At 36.5% G+C, this 20756-nt stretch overlaps 1 protein-coding gene across 1 annotated transcript in view; it reads left to right on the top strand.

The window, feature by feature from the left end:
* The first annotated feature begins 5723 nt into the window (after nucleotides 1–5723).
* Nucleotides 5724–20756, top strand: part of CLDN10 (claudin 10) — a 182960-nt gene continuing 167927 nt past the window's right edge. The window contains exon 1 of the mRNA XM_053705481.1: nucleotides 5724–5937. Within this exon, the coding sequence (XP_053561456.1) occupies nucleotides 5724–5937 (214 nt within the window). The remainder of the gene's footprint in view (nucleotides 5938–20756) is intronic.

Raw genomic sequence — 20756 nt, 5'->3', positions numbered from 1 at the left:
TGTCTGTATTTTTTACCTTCTGGTCTGTGTATTGCAGGATCTATTGGTGCATTACAAATAGAGATACTATTTTTTTAAAATGTACACTGGGAAGCACCTACCATTTTTATTTTTTGTTGCTTGAAACAGTGAGGTGTATTGATATATATTCTATATGACTGTGGCAACCCAGCCAACTTTATTAAAGGGACAGTTTTAGGGTTGCCAGGTGTTTAGTATTTAAACAGACAGTCTAGTATTTTAGAAGTCTGTTCATAACAATTATACAAAAATACCAGACACTTAAATGTCCAGTATTTTTATAGTCCCCTAAGTGTCAGCTAAATGTAAAGGGCCTCCAATACCTCTATTCATTACAAATATGGCCAAAAAAGAAGTTACAGTGTTCATTTTCTATTATTTGTTACAGGTAGTCATGGGATTGTTAAATCATTTTATTGTGCTCCTGGTAATTCAGGGGGTAAAATGACTGCTATGTACTGTACATGTTACTTGCAACCGAGGGAATAAAATGACTGCTCAGTTGTGAAATATATATGTGGGATCAAGGGTGTTACCAAAGGTTGAGCTTTAAGGGGGACTTTGTGTGACTGTGAAGCTTGCTAAAATGATCATAGTCCCATGAAATAACAGCCAGAGTGAGAGGCAGAAATAGATAGGTAATTGGTATCATTAATATAATTTATATAGATGGAAATGCAAGGTACACTGTGTATGTGTGTATGTATAGATATACAGGGAGTGCAGAATTATTAGGCAAATGAGTATTTTGACCACATCATCCTCTTTATGCATGTTGTCTTACTCCAAGCTGTATAGGCTCTAAAGCCTACTACCAATTAAGCATATTAGGCGATGTGCATCTCTGTCATGAGAAGGGGTGTGGTCTAATGACATCAACACCCTATATCAGGTGTGCATAATTATTAGGCAACTTCCTTTCCTTTGGCAAAATGGGTTAAAAGAAGGACTTGACAGGCTCAGAAAAGTCAAAAATAGTGAGATATATTGCAGAGGGATGCAGCACTCTTAAAATTGCAAAGCTTCTGAAGCGTGATCATCGAACAATCAAGCGTTTCATTCAAAATAGTCAACAGGGTCGCAAGAAGAGTGTGGAAAAACCAAGGCGCAAAATAACTGCCCATGAACTGAGAAAAGTCAAGCGTGCAGCTGCCAAGATGCCACTTGCCACCAGTTTGGCCATATTTAGAGCTGCAACATCACTGGAGTGCCCAAAAGCACAAGGTGTGCAATACTCAGAGACATGGCCAAGGTAAGAAAGGCTGAAAGACGACCACCACTGAACAAGACACACAAGCTGAAACGTCAAGACTGGGTCAAGAAATATCTCAAGACTGATTTTTCTAAGGTTTTATGGACTGATGAAATAAGAGTGAGTCTTGATGGGCCAGATGGATGGGCCCGTGGCTGGATTGGTAAAGGGCAGAGAGCTCCAGTCCGACTCAGACACCAGCAAGGTGGAGTTGGAGTACTGGTTTGGGCTGGTATCATCAAAGATGAGCTTGTGGGGCCTTTTCGGGTTGAGGATGGAGTCAAGCTCAACTCCCAGTCCTACTGCCAGTTTCTGGAAGACACTTTCTTCAAGCAGTGGTACAGGAAGAAGTCTGTATCCTTCAAGAAAAACATGATTTTCATGCAGGACAATGCTCCATCACACGCGTCCAAGTACTCCACAGCGTGGCTGGCAAGAAAGGGTATAAAAGAAGAAAATCTAATGACATGGCCTCCTTGTTCACCTGATCTGAACCCCATTGAGAACCTTTGGTCCATCATCAAATGTGAGATTTACAAGGAGGGAAAACAGTACACCTCTCTGAACAGTGTCTGGGAGGCTGTGGTTGCTGCTGCACGCAATGTTGATGGTGAACAGATCAAAACACTGACAGAATCCATGGATAGGCAGGCTTTTGAGTGTCCTTGCAAAGAAAGGTGGCTATATTGGTCACTGATTTGTTTTTGTTTTGTTTTTGAATGTCAGAAATGTATATTTGTGAATGTTGAGATGTTATATTGGTTTCACTGGTAAAAATAAATAATTGAAATGGGTATATATTTGTTTTTTGTTAAGTTGCCTAATAATTATGCACAGTAATAGTCACCTGCACACACAGATATCCCCCTTAAATAGCTAAAACTAAAAACAAACTAAAAACTACTTCCAAAAATATTCAGCTTTGATATTAATGAGTTTTTTGGGTTCATTGAGAACATGGTTGTTGTTCAATAATAAAATTAATCCTCAAAAATACAACTTGCCTAATAATTCTGCACTCCCTGTACATATATTCAGAAAAAGGGTATTATTGATCCCCAAAACATCACAATTAATTTTGGAATTGTGGAGTGCTTTCTATCTTCTTTCCTATTTTTGTATGCTAGCATCCAGGTGGATGAAGGGGAGCATTCCCCGAAACGTCACTGAGTAAACATATATTGTTTGCTTTAACTAAGTCCAGGGAGTGCTGTCTTCTGCCTGTTATATACCTGTGTATATATATATATATATATATATATATATATATATATATATATATATACTGTATATATATATATATATATATATATATATATACATATTTATATTATGCGTGTGTATTTGTACTTGCCATGTTTGGTATTATTATTATTATTTATTTATAAAGCGCCAACAGATTCCGCAGCGCTGTCCATGGGTACAAAAATAAAAGTGCAGTTCAATACAATATAAAAGACACCAGACAAAGTTTAACAAACAAATACAGGAAGAATTGAGGGCCCTGTTCCCGTGGGAACTTACAATCTAGATATACGGTTAAATAAGAAATGGTCAGCAGGGGGGAGGGAGTGGGCCTCTGTGCCCTAAAATGCCTGGGCCTCTTTTTGGTCCTAGTCCGGCCCTGAGCAGCGGTCTTTAGAAGGCTTGCTGGAAACAAGGGGCGCCAAGCTCCGTACAGAGCTTGATAAATATGCACAATGCTATGTATGGAGGACACCAACACCTCATACCAACTGTGAAGCATGAGGGATGGAGCATCAGGATTTGTGGCTACTTTTCTGTCTCAGGGCCTGGACACATTGCAGTTGTTGAGGGAACAATGAAAAAAAAGTGTATCAAGACATTTTACAGGAGAATGTCAGGGCAGCAGTCCATGGCCTAAAGCTAAAGAGAGTTTTGGTTGATGCAACAAGACAATGACCCAAAGCACACAAGTAAATCAGCTAAATGGCTGAAAGAGAATAAGATTTTTTTTTGGAATAGCGAAGTCAGAGTCCTGACTTTATCCCAATTGAGATGCTTTGGCATGACATGAAGAAGGCTCTGCAATAAAGACAACCCAGAAATACTGATGAACTGAAACAGATTTGTAGGGAGAAATGGTCCAAAATTCATCCTCAATGTTGTGTAAGTCTTATAAGCAGTTACACAAAAGATTTGGCGGCGATTTTTACTACTAAAGTAGGATCTGCAAATGATTAAATTCAAGGGTTCATTTACTTTTTCCAGCCTGCACTGTGAAAGGTTACTCAATATTTTCAATAAAAAAATAAAAAGTTCAAAGGTATGTTTGTTATTTTTCAGGAAAAATCTCAGCTTAAATTGCAACCAGAGAAATACACAATTTAAAGAGATCGGTACAAATAACATACATTAATACATTTTTTGGTTATCTGTATATATCCTTCCGTTGTTCATATCTCTTGTACCTGCATTTTTGTGTATATGATGGTTGCTATTCTGCTACTAGGATTGCTTCTGGATTCTTGTTTTATGATTGTTTTTGATTATGCAAATGTAGCTCTCATTTTTTAATTATATGCATAAGGACTGTATGTATATGTTTTAATTATGCTTTTTTATAATTTTGTCAATGCACAATGTACACAGTGCTTGTTTAAGATAAGAAATACCATCTTTGAATGTTATAAAAATTGTCTGCATTAGATGGTGCTTTTGTACAATTAATATGCAGTAGATTTGCACCTGTGCAATTGTTCTACACCTGTATACCTGTATAAAGGCAGTCTCTCTGTATACACAGATAGACATGACTAAGGACCTAATGTAGGTCTGAAACGTTGTATGTTTTGTGGACCATGGCACAATAAAGGTCATTTTATTTAAAACTGCAAAGGCTGGAACACCCTTTCTCTTGCAGTTTCAGAAATACTGATGAACTGAAACAGATTTGTAGGGAGAAATGGTCCAAAATTCCTCCTCAATTTTGTGTAAGTCTTATAAGCAGTTACACAAAAAGTTTATCGGCGATTGTTGCTGCTAAAGTAGGATCTACAAATTATTAAATTCAAGGATTCATTTACTTTTTCCAGCCTGCGCTGTGAAAAGTTACTCAATATTTTCAATAAAAAAATATAAAGTTCAACTGTATGTTTGTTATTTTGCAGAAAAAAATCTCAGCTTAAATTGCAACCAGAGAAGTACACAATTTAAAGAGATGTGTACCCACCCTATTTAACATTTGCAATTAACTCTCCAGTATAATCACTGAGACATTATTTATCCTGTAACCATATAGGGGTAAATTTATCAAGCAGCAGATGCTGCAATCTACCCTGGAAGTTTCAGGACCACCTAAAACTTAAGTTAAGAAGCAGCCGCCGATTGGATACACCCCCCCTGCTAGCGGCCGATTGGCAGCGTATGTGCAGGAGGCGGCATTGCATAAGCATTTCATCAGAAATGCTTGTGCAATGATAAATGCCAACAGCGTATGCTGTCTGCATTTTATTGATGTTGGGCAGACTTGATCCGCTACAGCGGATCATGTCCGCCCAACATTTGATAAATCTACCCCTTAGTGTACATTGAATAAACTCCACTATTAATGATAGTGCAAATTGAGGGTTCAAATTGGAAAAAAAAACCGCACCCTTAATAAAATAGTCCACTCTAACATACTGCATGTACAAATAAAACTTGAAAAAAGTAAATGAACAAGAAAAAATATTGAAAACAACCTCATTAGCTTTGAAATAGTGAGACATGACTGCGAGATGAGATATTATAAGGTCAATAAAGTTTTAATAAATTCTGAATGCTTGTTGTTAGTTGTTATTACAATAAAAGTGCAACCCATTAATGTGCCTTTGTATTTGCACAGATATTTAAGTGTTCCACTTTTATTCTAATAATTCCAGTGCTGAAATGAACCAAATGCTGTGGCCATTTTTGGCATTTATTTCACTAGTAAGTAATATAGACACATCCCTAATATCTAGTAGTTAGCGAACTTCAGCTAATGATGACATTGTGATCTTGAGAACACATCTTAAACCATTCATTTGAACTTTGTTTCTTCACACTGACATTTTCTGAGGTTCGTTAATCTTACAGCTAATTTAAAATTATATTATTAACTTCTAATGGGAAACAGTAAAGGAGAATTAATAACAATTAATGATTAAATTAACACATCCAAAATATTTCGGTTTGTATACCTGTAACACAGATACATACATATAATTACATTTAAACTTTTTTTTGATGATGCTTTCCTTTCTTAAAGCTCCTTTGAACTTCAGCACAATTACATGCACTGATGCATGAAAACCATGTTTTACAAGCACATTATATTTTTGCACTACCTGTAATTGGATCAGATTACAGATTATTGGTACTACGGACCCCCATCCCTCACTTAAACATTGTTCTATTTTACTAGTTATACAGGATTTGTTTAAATATTTTGTGGGATTCTTTGAGTATGTTTGGAATACAAATTTTAGCTTTAATATTTTGCATTGCTGGCACTGGAGCTGTTATTGGTGCAGTAACATCGAACGAGTGGAAAGTAACAAGCAGAGCAAGTTCGGTAATTACTGCCACTTGGGTTTTCCAGGGCTTATGGATGAATTGTGCAGGGAATGCTCTGGGATCATATCACTGCAGACCGCATTTAACAATCTTCAGGTTAGAGGGTAAGTGTGATTATGTACAGTCTATTGTAAGATAAGCCTATTAATATAAAAAGATTAATTACAATGTTTTCAAGTATTTTCACTGTGTATTCAAATGAATCCTATAACAAATACATTTGAACCTAATGTGTTTACGTCTCTGCATTCTTGAATGTATTTAGTGTTTTACTAATTTTTTCCCCAGGATCATTCAAATATTGTTTTAAAAAATATTTCTTAACTTTATTTTTTATTCCATATAAAGGAATACAGGAATATTTGAATGTCCTTATATGTTTATATTTATTCTTTATATAGGATAGAAAATATTTTTTTTAAAAATGTTTCTTATAACAAAGATTTTTCATTGATAACTTTCTTTTCTGTTCCTTATAAAGAATAAATGAAAAGTGAGTTATCAATGAAAAAAAATCTGTTACTTTAGGAAATATTTTGTGAAGCTTCAATAATTTTTTAATGTTGTCACGTTTGTGTAATAAATTGATTATTTTATATTTTATAGAATCTAAATTAAAAACATTCAGGTAGATTACGAGTTTTGTGTTACGGCTTTTAAAGCTGAAAAAATGGCAATTCCAGCGTAATGGCCAGGAACGCATATTCTGAGTCATGTCGGTATAACTATACCGCAAACATTTTAGCTTGTACAGGTGGCCCTCGGTTTACGCCGGATCAATTTGCGCCGTTTTCAAAGTTAAGCTAGTTTAACAGCCTAAAAAGGATCTGTGTACACAGATCAGACAAGACCTATCGAGCAAGATTTATTAGCCACTTCCCTATTATCTTCCTGTCCAGCTGCTTGAGATGAGGGTGCCTAACTGACTATTAATCACTGCAGATTGAAATGCATAGAATAGGTGCAGAACCAATATTATCTAACATGCTAACAATGCAGAGAACTGATTGCAGAAAAATGCAAGTAAAAAAACGTTTTTGTTCATTAAACTTAGTTGGATGATGATGCAATCTGTTGTGTAATTATTTTATTAGGTGATGTTTAGCAAATGTTTTTGTTCATAAAACTTAGTTTGATGATGATACAATCTATATTAATTAGGTTTATAATGCTGTTTAGCATGTAAAGTCTTCATTTCAAACCTTTAAAAATAAGGTATTAGGCCAGAGGGGCCTGGAACCTAACTCCCTCACTTTCCATTGACTTACATTATAAACTGGGTTTCAATTTACAACGGTTTCGATTTACAACCATTCCTCCTGGAACCTAACCCCGGCGTAAACTGAGGGCTACCTGTACAAGGAAAAAAAATGTTAGATGCGCCTAGTGATCAGTGAGAGATGTAAAATAAAACACCTATAGTATTTGTATGTGCCAAAAAATGAAAAGAAAATATATATATATATATACAGGTAGCCCTCAGTTTACGCCGGGGTTAGGTTCCAGAAGGAATGGTTGTAAATCGAAACCGTTGTAAATTGAAACCCAGTTTATAATGTAAGTCAATGGGAAGTGAGGGAGATAGGTTCCAGGCCCCTCTCAAAATTGTCATAAGTAACACCTAATACAGTATTTTTAAAGCTTTGAAATGAAGACTTTAAATGCTAAACAGCATTATAAACTAATAAAATAATCACACAACACAGAATATAAAATTAAACTAAGTTAAAGTAACAAAAAAAAATTGCTAAACAGCATTATAAACCTAATAAAATAATCACACAACACAGACTTCACTTGCATTTTTTGAAAACAGTTCTTTCTATTTATTCCAATCTGGACTGAATTATAGACAGGAAGATCTTGTTCATTTGAAATCTGCTCGATAGCTCAGGTCTGGTTAAACTGATTAATTTCAGCTTGCTTGGCTTTGCTACAACACAAGCGGACAGCTCCACCTACTGACTATTTTAATAAATGCACTACTTCTCAATGCTTTTCAATAGCAGTCACATGACTGGAAAAAAAGGTTGTTATTCTGAAACGGTGTAAATTGAACCGTTGTAAAACGAGGGCCACCTGTATATGTATATATAAAGTGAATATTACGATAGGTATGTATGTGATATAAGCACAACCTATATCAATATTGCTATCAATGTGTATCAAGTGATGATCATAGTAATAGCACACAGTGAATAAATACAGTGCACTCTCCTAAAAATACCAATGCTAAGTAGTGCTTCGTTACATAGGAAAATTAGCAATGGAGAGTAATAGTGATACAGACTAACAATGCAACTACAAAGGAGATACAATTAAAATCTCAATGATAATATGTGTAAAGTATAAATATACTAAACAAAAAACAAGCAAAACATATATAGTATACTTAATGGGGTTAAAGTCCTCAGAAAGTCCTGTGTAAAAATCAAATAATACATTATTTTTAAAGCTTTGAAATGAAGACTTTAAATGCTAAACAGCATTATAAACCTAATAAAATAATCACACAACACAGAAAATATAATTAAACTAAGTTAAATGAACAAAAACATTTGCTAAACAGCATTATAAACCTAATAAAATAATCACACAACACAGACTTTACTTGCATTTTTCTGCAAATAGTTCTTTCTATGCATTCCAATCTGGACTGATTTATAGACAGGAAGAGCTCGTTCCTTTGCAAGCTGCTCGATAGCTCAGGTCTGGTTAAACTGATTCATTTCAGCTTGCTTGGCTTGCATATCTTTGCTGCAACACAAGCGGACAGTTCCACCTACTGGCTATTTTAATCAATGCACTGCTTCTCAATGCTTTTCAATAGCAGTCACATGACTGAAAAAAAGGTTGTTATTCTGAAACGGTGCAAATTGAACCGTTGTAAACCGAGGGACACCTGTACTTATAATGATCCAGGATAGAGGATTAACCGAAAACCAAAGGCTGCATCCTTCTTCCACAAACTTGATGGCAAAACAAGTATAATAGATCTGAAAAGTAGAAAAGAAGTGGGTGCCAATAGTGCACAATCAGTGATACTGGGTCTTTGCACACGCAAAAAACAATTGTACTTACAAAGTATAATGCACTTGAGAAGTGCCACAAACGCCTGCTGGACCTTTATCAGCTGTCCAGAAAGCTATCCTCCCGCAGCAGTATGAAGTCTCCAATGGAATAGTAGTCTCACACAGACTGTGTGTGTCCCTTTAAGGCTCGGTCTCCCAGGTTTTGTTATAACAGGATAAAAACCCTCACAGAAAAAGCTGCAGATAGTGATAGCAGATGAATATTGGTAGTATATATTCACTCAGTAAAAAAAAAACTATGTTTAAATTCCACAGAGTGAAAAAAATCGTGATGCCAAATGTCTTAAAAACAACGAGGCTTTAATAAAACAAGAAAGTAACACACAACGCGTTTTCCGGTCTTGCTGACTACTTCATCAGGTGTAGGTGATGAAGCGGTCAGCAAGACCGGGAAACGCGTTGTGTGTTACACCCTCTTCTTTTCTACATTTTAGCTTGTAACACAACGTCCATTCCGCACTCGATTTTCATAGCCCCAGTATTACAGGTTGTGCGTTGAGGCTAAAAAGCTTGCGTTACAGCCTATACCGACAAAATGTTTCACAAAACTCATAACTAAACTGTTACAAAGTACACTAACACCCATAAACTACCTATTAACCCCTAAACCGCTGCCCTCCTGCATCACAAACACTATTTAAAACTTATTAACCTCTAATCTGCTGCCCACCCACATTGCGACTATTAAATAAACCTAATCACCCCTAATCCGCCGCCCCCCTACATCGCCAACACTATTTAAATATTTTAGACCCTAATCCGCCGCTCCCCGCCGCCACTATAATAAAGTTATTAACCGATAAACCTCCAGCCCCCCACATCGCCGCCACTATAATAAAGTTATTAACCCCTAAACCTCTGGCCTCCCACATAGCTCCCACTATAATAAAGTTATTAACCCCTAAATCTCCGGCCTCCCACAGCTCCACCACTAAATAAACCTATTAACCCCTAAACCTCCGGCCTCCCACATCGCCGCCACTAAATAAACCTATTAACCCCTAAACCACCGGCCCCCCACATCGCAAAACACTAAATTAAACTATTAACCCCTAAACCTAACACCCTCTAACTTTAAAATAAAATTATATTATAACTATCTTAAAATAAATAAAAACTTACCTGTGAAATAAAAATAAACCTAAAAAAAAATTCTAAATTACAAATTTAAAAAACAAATTATCAAAAATAAAAACTATTACCCTGAATCTAATAGCCCTATAAAAATAAAAAAGCCCCCCAAAATAACCCCCCCTAGCCTACAATAAACTACCAATAGCCCTTTAAAGGGCCTTTTGTAGGGCATTGCCCTAAGTTAAACAGCTCTTTTACCTGTAAAAAAAATACAAAGTCCCCCCAACAGTAAAATCCACCACCCTATTCAAATCAACCAATAGGATGAGAGCTACTGAAATCCTATTGGCTGATTTGAACAACCAATAGGATTTCAGTAGCTCTCATCCTACGAGCTGATTTGAACAGCCAACAGGATTTCAGTAGCTCTCATCCTATTGGCTGATTTGAATTTGAAGAATCAAATTAGCCAATAGGAATGCAAGGTACGCCATTTTGAAACAGCTACCTTGCATTCAACTTCAGTGTACGGCGGTGACCGTATGAAGAGGAAGCTCTGCGCAGGATGTCTTCGGCTTCCGGGATGAAGATAGAAGATGCCCCCGGGATAGATGAAGATATCCCCGCCTGGATGAAGGCTTCTCGTCGCCTAGATGGAAACGGATGTCCGGACTTCAGGAACCGTAATTAGATATTCTGGGGCTAGTGTTAGTTTGTTTTTGTTTTGTTTTTTGTGGGTTTTTTTTTTAGATTAGGGCTTTGGGCTTTATAAAAGAGCTGAATGCCCTTTAAAGGGCAATATAAATGAGCTGAATTACATTTTAAGGGTAATGCCCCTACAAATGCCCCTTTAGGGGCAATGGGTAGCTTAGTTTTTTTTTTTAAAGTTATTTTTTTTATTTTGGGGGGTTGTTTGGGTGGTGGGTTTTACTGTTGTGGGTTTCTTTGTATTTTTTTACAGGTAAAAGAGCTGTTTAACTTAGGGCAATGCCCTACAAAAGGCCCTTTTAATGGCTATTGGTAGTTTATTGTAGGCTAGGGGTGATTTTATTCTGGGGGGGCTTTTTGATTTTTATAGGGCTATTAGATTCGGTGTAATTGTTTTTATTTTTGATAATTTAGTTTATTATTTTTGTAAGCTTAGTGTTTTTTATTTTTTGTAATTTAGTCTTTATTATTTTTTGTAATTTTAGATTTTTTTTTCCGTAGTGTTAGGCTTTTTTACATTTGTTATTTAGATTTCTTAATTGGCAGTATTTTTAATTTTATTAGAATAGTTATGTTAGGTAACTTTTTTTTCTCCATAGACATCAATGGGGTTGCGTTACAGAGATTTTTCATTCTGCACTTTAGGTGTTTTTTTCTAACCCTCCCCATTGATATCTATGAGGGAAAGCGTGCACGAGCACGTCAAAGCAGCCCTTGGCTTTTGTGCGATATGAAGCTTAACGCCACCATATCGCACGCACAAGGAGGCTTTTCAGTAACTCGTAATGGCAGCGGTATAGAGAGTGAAATAACGCAACTTTTTTGGCATTAGTTTCGCACCCTGTTTAGCGCACAACTCGTAATCTACCCATTAGTGTTTATTTTAAATATTTTTTAAACAATTTTATAGTACCAGTATATGAGCAAAGAGTTATAGCAAACTGGATTGTAATTTTTATTTTATTTCTATAATGTATATTTTATCACGTAATTATATATATATATATATATATATATATATATATATATATATATATATATATATATATATATATATATATATATATATATATATATATATATATATATGATCTGTTTTAATGAACCACTAAGGCACTAGCCAGCTGGTTTTGAAAGTTTTTCTTTAACATAGCGTTGTGAATATGTATCCAGATTTTTTAACTTGTGAATAAGAAAAGCGATTGCTTTTCTATAAAACTAAATTTTAAGACATGATTTTAAATTATGCATATGGTAATAGAGAAAAAATGATATCTAAAATATTGTACAACTGTAACTACTATGTTATCACAGTGTTTAAACAATAATATGTTGAGAACTTGTCCTATAGATGTGAAAGGATGTATTTGTACAAGTATAATGATAATCTTTTTGACTGATAGAATTTACCTTAATGATATATTATTAATATTTTTGTTTACAATGTCAATATTATTAATAAATTAAAGAGAAACAGAGGTTTGTATGAGATTCAAAATAAGTTGTAGCTACAGGCTTTGTTTTCATTAATCCATTTTCAATTAGATAGAAACTAATGAAAATAAAAATACAAATAGCCATTCACATAAGATCAAATTTTTTTGTTTTCGCCTTGATTTTATTGATTTGAAACAGTTTCAGATAGATTTGCTGTTCCTGTGTATGTGGTTTCTAATATACACCTAGATTACGAGTTTTGCGGTAAAAGGGGTGCGTTGCTAACTTGCAGTTTATTCTCACCGCTCACTTACCTGCAGTGCTGGTATTACAGTTTTACAAACCCAGCGTTAACAGGCAAGAAGTGAGTGTAGAACAAAATTGTGTTCCATACCGCACTCCAATACCAGCGCTGCTTAAGTCAGCGGTGAGCTGGTTGTACGTGCATGATTTCCTCATAGACATCAATGGGGAGAGCCGGCTGTGAAAAAGTCTAACACCTGCAAAAAAGCAGCGTTTAGCTCAGTAACGCAGCCCCATTGATTCCTATGGGGAAATAAAATTTATGTTTACACCTAACACCCTAACATGAACCCCGAGTTCTAAACACCCCTAATCTTACACTTATTAACCCGTAATATTCCACCTCCAACATCGCCGACACCTACATTATATTTATTAACCCCTAACCTACCGCTCCGGACATCGCTGCCACTATAATAAACTTATTAACCCCTAAAACGCTGCGCTCCCACCTCGCAAACATTAGTTAAATATTATTAACCTCTAATCTGCAGTCCCTAACATCGTCGCCACCTATCTACATTTATTAACCCCTAATCTTCCGCCCCCAACGTCGCCACCACTATACTAACCTCTAAACCTAAGTCTAACCCTAACCCTAACACCCCCTAACTTAAATATAATTTAAATAAATCTAAATAAAACCTACAATTATTACCTAAATAATTCCTATTTAAAACTAAATACTTACCTGTAAAATAAACCCTAAGCTAGCTACAATATAATTAATTGTATCTAGCTTAGGGTTTATTTTTATTTTACAGGCAAGTTTGTATTTATTTTAACTAGGTAGAATAGTTATTAAATAGTTATTAACTATTTAATGACTACCTAGCTAAAATAAATACAAATTGACCTGTAAAATAAAACCTAACATAAGTTACACTAACACCTAACCTAACCCTAGAATTAAATAAATTACTTAAAAGAAATACAATTAAATAAATTAAATTAAATTAGCTAAATTACAAAAAAAAACAAAACACTAAATTACAGAAAATAAAAAACAAATTACAAGATTTTTAAACTAATTACACCTAATCGAATAGCCCTATCAAAATAAAAAAAGCCCCCTAAAAAAAAAAAAAAACCTAGCCTAAACTAAACTATCAATAGCCCTTATAGGGCCTTTTGCGGGGCATTGCCCCAAAGAAATCTGCTCTTTTACCTGTAAAAATAATACAAACACCCCCCCCCCCAACAGTAAAACCCACCACCCACACAACCAACCCCCCAAATAAAACTCTAACTAAAAAAAACCTAAGCTCCCCATTGCCCTGAAAAGGGCATTTGGATGGGCATTGCCTTTAAAAGGGCATTTAGCTCTATTGCTGCCCAAAGCTCTAACCTAAAAATAAAACCCACCCAATACACCCTTAAAAAATCCTAACACTAACCCCCGAAGATTCACTTACCGGGAGAAGTCTTCATCCAAGTGGCAAGATGTCCTCAACGAAGCCGGTAGGGTAATCCAGACGGCATCTTCTATCTTCATCCTTCCAACACGGAGCGGGTCCATCTTCAAGACATCTGGCGCGGAGCATCCTCTTCAATCGACGTCTTCTTCTGGAATGAAGGTACCAAGATGGCATCCCTTAGATTCCAATTGGCTGATAGAATTCGGAATTAAGGTTGAAAAAATCCTATTGGCTGATGCAATCAGCCAATAGGATTGAGCTCGCATTCTATTGGCTGATCCAATCAGTTAATAGAATGCAAGCTCAATTGGAGATGATTGCCCTTTAAAGGGCAGTAGAAGAGCTGAATTCCCTTTTAAGGGCAATGTCCATACAAATGCCCCTTTACTGTTAGTTTTTTTATTTTGGGGGGTTTGGTGGGTGGGGGTTTTTACTTTTAGGGGGGATTTAGTATTTTTTAGAGGTAAAAGAGCTGTTTAACTTAGGCCAATGCCCTACAAAAGGCCATTTTAAGGGCTATTTGTAGTTTACTATTAGATTAGGGTTTTTTATTTTGGGGGGGATATTTTATTTTTATAGGGGTATTAGTTTAGGTTTACATTTTTTATTTTTAATACCTTTGTTTATTTTTTTCTGTAATTTTTATTTTTTGTAACTTTAGCTTGGGGGGGGGGGGGGAAGGTTGTAATTTTTAAACATAGACTGCCCTCTGGGCAGGCTTATCGCCTAGTATGAGATAATGATATTATGAGTATGATGTGTTGTAATGTTTACTAGTGTATGTTCATAATATGTAGTGTACTATAGTGTATGACTAATATGTAAGTAGTATGTTAGTTCAATACTACTGCGAAAAGTAACAAAAACAATAGCGTAACTGTAATCAGTCAACTAACGCTACTACTAAGTTACTAATATCATGTAAAAGAATTACAGGCAAACCCAGATTGTTGTATTTGTTGTTTTGTAAAACAACAACCTTTTAAAAAAAAAAGATGATATTTTTTCCTGTAGTATATGGCCTCTATTTAGCAAGGTCTGGCGGACCTGATCCGACACTCCGGATCAGATCCGTCAAACCTCGCTGAATACGGAGAGCAATACGCTCTCTGTATTCAGCATTGCACCAGCAGCTCACAAGAGCTGCTGGTGCAACGCCACCCCCTGCAGACTCGCGGCCAATGGGCCGCCAGCAGGGGGTGTCAATCAACCCGATTGTACTCGATCGGGTTGATTTCCGGCGATGTCTGTCTGCCTGCTCAGAGCAGGCGGGCAGGTTATGGAGCAGCGGTTTTTGTGACCGCTGCTTCATAACTGCTGTTTCTGGCGAGCCTGCAGGCTCGCAAGAAACACGGGGCATCAAGCTCCATTCGGAGCTTGATAGATAGGCCCCTATATCTCATAGATCTCATAGTAAATGTAAGCATAAAAACAGCAAGAAAAAAAAAAAAAGGAAATTTGCAATCATGTTTTCAGCTTGCTGTCTTGTCATTGTGTCCCATATACTGTACTTATATGACAGAGGCTAAACAGATTGAAACTAAGTGACAATGAGGCCAAGCCTAATCATGGTGCAGAGCCCAGGCATGGACTCAGACCAGAAAATGGGAGTACAATAATTAAATTTTTAAGAAAAAAGTTATTACATTTGACATAATTGACCATATTACACAAGGGCAGAGGCTGTTCCTTTGTTTTAAGGAATTGCAGTCAGCCACAGCCGTTGATAGGGGCCATGTGAGTTTCTCAAATGTGATAAGTAATGTCCATTTTTCGATCAGGTACCTTTCCTTTGGAATTTTAGTCAGATAAACTGCCGGGAAGTCCCAACCAGACAAACAGCGAATAACATCCTCTTTACCCCGGAAAATCTTCTGCTCTTGGAGCTACAGGAACGTAATGATGACATAGCTATCTTCTGTGAAATGCTTAAATGGTGAATGACCAAATAGGACTTCAATATCCTCTCGAAAACATTTGAACAGCAAAAAAAAAAATTAGATTACCGGTCAGAAACTTTAAGGAAGCGGCAATGTAGAAAGATAAGGCATAACACCCATAGTGATCAGCAGCTAAGCTGCCTCCTTACAGTTTTTCAATGGTAATCTAATTTTTTTTCTGTTCGTTGTCTAGGATAGGAAGGCTGTCTGAAGTGAAGTGCAGGCTCTGCCCAGCAGCCTTTGACAGCTCTTTTTTTTAGCAGTGTCACTCATCAATAGCTAAGGGAAGGTACCACATTCCTGTTAAAGGTGCTGCAAGATGGCATGTGGTAATATGGGGCTAGGGCATATAATAACTGCTTGAAGGTCTCTCCTTTAATCATAGAAAAGGAAGCACCTCCTACATCAAAAAGCTGTCCAATAATCTGTTTTACCTTCTTCAAATGCTGCTTTGGCATCCCCCTTGAATGGAAACCATCAAATTGCTCAAGAGTGGGCTGCTGCTGACGTCTGCCCTTTCCTGCCAATCTCTCTAACACTGCTCTTGGGAGGCCCGATGATTTTAATGCTTGTCCTTGGTTCTGGCTGGTACTGCTACCACTAGAGGTCGATGTCAGTTTTGTGGTGTGGCGGCGGCTTTCTGTGGCACTGCTGCTCCTCTGCTCATCAAGAAGAACAGTCATATGGTGTGAATTTATTGATTCAATGCTAAGCTGTGTGGCAAACTTATTTGCCACACAGTTTGCACCTAGCAAATCTCCCACACTGTCAAAGTGCTCCCACACTTTCCTATGGTGCCCCAAACCAGCTGCTGCATGCTGTGAGGTAGAGGGTGCTTCTGCTCTGCTCCTGCCTTTCAGGGCCTACACTGTGGAGGCACTGGCAGTAGTGGTAGCAGGAGCACTAGGCCTACCACTTGCAGGGGCAGGACCCTTTTGAAAAAGCCACTCTGGCGAAACATGTCAAGGGCGGGAGGGAGAGTTGTGGGACTCTCGGTTTTGTTTTAAAGTAATCCAGACCTTATATAAAATGTTTCTTTGGTAAATCCGCCATAGTTTCTGACTAGTGTTCACCAATGCGCAGGTTTGCTTGGCATTATATGAATATTATCTAGCATATTCTTAACGATATAGAAATTGTCTGTGTGGAATAACTATTAATATATTACAAGGCAGCAGTTTAAACGAACAATAACTGTTGGCCAATGTGTTAGCTTGGCAAATTGCAAATACTGCCTAACCTTGACCGTGTGATATAGTACTATTGTTTAGCTCACAACCACAGCTAAGATCGCATTATTGAAGCAATCTAGCTTCTGGCGTTACATCTTAGGTGTCTGGGTACACTAGCTGCAGTTTCCAATATTAGCAACGATTAGTTCCAATGTATACATTTTTACGGTTGCTTGACATATATGTTGCAAATCTATATGTTACTTTATTAATAAGTGTTTTGATACAACTGGAAAGTCAAACACTTTTTCAAAGTAACCGCTTATATTTAACTTACAAGTTTGGGACTATGGATAATATTATTATGTTGTGCCAAATTTATGCCAACTTATATTAGACCACCATATAATATCTATTTTCTTTGGATATAACAGATAAACACTGCTATCATAATACCGTATCAATACAATAGCACTAGTACAAACGCATTGTAAATTGATTTATTGTACCACAGTGCGTAGTTTGACATTATACCAAGGTATTAAGGCTATCAATAAAGCAGCCAACTTTATATTCCTCCAATAGCAGTCAATACTTAGTGCATCACAAGTGACATGGTCTTGGATTAATGCTTTTATATTTTCACCCATTTTTAATTTAACTAATACAAGTTGTTATGTTTTAACTTATGTCTGTGAAATAAAGTCACAGCAAACACTACACTAATACTATTTTATTCACAATGAATAGGAAGTAAGAATGCTATTAGTGTATTATTTTGCAATTTGTGGGCTCCTACCACCAATTGAGTTTTTTGTCAATACTTCATTTAATACACAGCACCTATCAGCAATACTAATAATCTATATTCAATCGGACTATAAGATTGAAATAATATTTATCATAGCTGATTATTATTACTAAGGTGGTGCCATTGGTTCTGCTCTTTAACATCTACTGCTGCTGCTGCTGCTTGCAATCATTTTGACCTCAAGGGTAGCATCTGCCCTATTTACCTCTTGTCTATGGGAAGTGCTTTCTTGGAAAAAGAGGGGACTGCTGCTAACTGTGGCACTGGATGCGGTGGTGGAGAAAGTCAATGATACCATGGGCACATCCCGGTATTTTGGTCACAGTAGCAATGCTGGTGGTACTTGCGCTGCTACTTTTAAGTGGGTCAGACATAAATAATTTACATGAAACACTGGGCTCAGGCCCTGAACCAAACGTTTGCAACCAATGTCCAGTTGTTCCACTACTCTATGCTGGTGGCTGTGGCTGCATTTAAAAGGACATGTTTTTTGGGTGGTGGGTGATGCCACCACATCTACTGCTGGTCCCAGCCAGTGAGCCAACACCCTCTGCCTCTACTAGTACTGGTGACAATGGCAGAGGGCAATCCATTATTACTGTGGCTGTGGCTGTAGAGGGGGCTGCCACAGGAGTTGTTGTGGCTGTGGTTGTGGATGCTGTGGTACCTGTGGAAGAAGCTCTTTGAGGGGGCAGGCTCTTTGTTGGCGGGCGTTTGTTTAGTCAGGTGATCACTGTAGTAACAGTACAGTAAACTAATTCCAGAAACAAATGCTCCTTCTAGTTTAGTTTTATTGGATAACAGCCTGCTTGCATCATAACAGGAACAAAACAACATTTTTACAAAAATATTTCTTCATTTTCATTTATTTGTTTGTGCGTTGCCCCTGAAAGCATATATTAACAGTTGTTCACATTAGTTACAAAATGAATGCACATCTCTAATAACTACTACTGGTTACAGAACAAAATGTTCAGCACAATTGAACTCTTAAATCTATAGCTTACTTTTTTTTTTCCAAAGGGAATTTCATAACATTGCACACAAAAAAAATGATTTTGTTTTATGGCAGCAAAAACACTGTAATGCATCAAAAGTGAAAAGAGGAACACGCGTATCAAAGTATAGTATTACTGCAGTAACATTATAATAAAATACTTTAAAAATTGCAATTAACACAAATAAAACAAAAATAACAATTGCAATATTTATTTTAATTTCCTTACAAATGCCAAACATTTGGCACATAGACTTTTAGAAACAGAAATTGATCAAATTCTTAAATTGGGTCTCTGGCTATTTCCTCAGGAGATCATAATGTTCCATAACATTTTTATCAATATGACATGATATGTCTGCTTTGTAAAGGCCAGGAACAGAGTGTTTTAGATAAAGTAGAAAGATTTCTCCACTATTGTAAGGTTATATTTATTTTACCTATAAAAACAGAATCTTGTTACAGAACATTAACATAAGAAACAAAGATGTAATAGCAATTGTAGCATCACATGCATAAAAGCCACTATTTACTGCTAAAAAAATAAAATGAAGTGAAATAAAACAAGAAATTAACACATTTTAAAACAAAATCACAATCAAAATAAATTATAGCTGCTTAGGTTTATTTTTCTTGCTTAAATTACAATTGGCTAGATTTAGAGTTCTGCGGCCAAAGGGGTGCGTTAGCTACGCGTGCTTTTTCCCCCCCGCACCTTTTAAATACCGCTGGTATTTAGAGTTCACAGAATGGCTGCGTTAGGCTCCAAAAAAGGGAGCGTAGAGCATATTTACCGCCACTGCAACTCTAAATACCAGCGTTGCTTACGGACGCGGCCAGCTTAAAAAACGTGCTCGTGCACGATTCCCCCATACAAAACAATGGGGCCATTTGAGTTGAAAAAAAACCTAACACCTGCAAAAAAGCAGCGTTCAGCTCCTAACGCAGCCCCATTGTTTTCTATGGGGAAACACTTCCTACGTCTGCACCTAAAACTCTAACATGTACCCCGAGTCTAAACACCCCTAACCTTACACTTATTAACCCCTAATCTGCCGCCCCCGCTATCGCTGACACCTGCATATTTTTTTTAACCCCTAATCTGCCGCTCTGTACACCGCCGCAACCTACATTATACCTATGTACCCCTAATCTACTGCCCCTAACACCGCCAACCCCTATATTATATGTATTAACCCCTAATCTGCCACCCCTGCTATCGCTGACCCCTGCATATTATTATTAACCCCTAATCTGCCGCTCCGTACACCGCCGCAACCTACATTATACCTATGTACCCCTAATCTGCTGCCCCTAACACCGCCGACCCCTATATTATATTTATTAACCCCTAATCTGCCCCCCACAACGTCGCCGCCAGCTACCTACAATAATTAACCCCTAATCTGCCTACCGGATCTCGCCGCTACTCTAATAAATGGATTAACCCCTAAAGCTAAGTCTAACCCTAACACTAACACCCCCCCTAAATTAAATATAATTTAAATCTAACGAAATAAATTAACTCTTATTATATAAATTATTCCTATTTAAAGCTAAATACTTACCTGTAAAATAAACCCTAATATAGCTGCATTAATATTTATTTTACAGGAAACTTTGTAATTATTTTAACCAGGTACAATAGCTATTAAATAGTTAATAACTATTTAATAGCTAAAATAGTTAAAATAATTACAAAATTACCTGTAAAATAAATCCTAACCTAAGTTACAATTAAACCTAACACTACACTATCAATAAATAAATTAAATAAACTACCTACAATTATCTACAATTAAACCTAACACTACACTATCAATAAATTAATTAAATACAATACCTACAAATAACTACAATTAAATAAATTAACTAAAGTACAAAAAATAAAAAAGAACTAAGTTACAAAAAATAAAGAAATATTTACAAACATTAGAAAAATATTACAACAATTTTAAACTAATTAATTAA

This window comes from Bombina bombina, chromosome 3 (assembly GCF_027579735.1).
Source record: "Bombina bombina isolate aBomBom1 chromosome 3, aBomBom1.pri, whole genome shotgun sequence".
NCBI lineage: Eukaryota > Metazoa > Chordata > Amphibia > Anura > Bombinatoridae > Bombina > Bombina bombina.
Note: the sequence above shows the minus strand (reverse complement) of the source record. Positions and strands in the feature narration are given on the sequence as shown.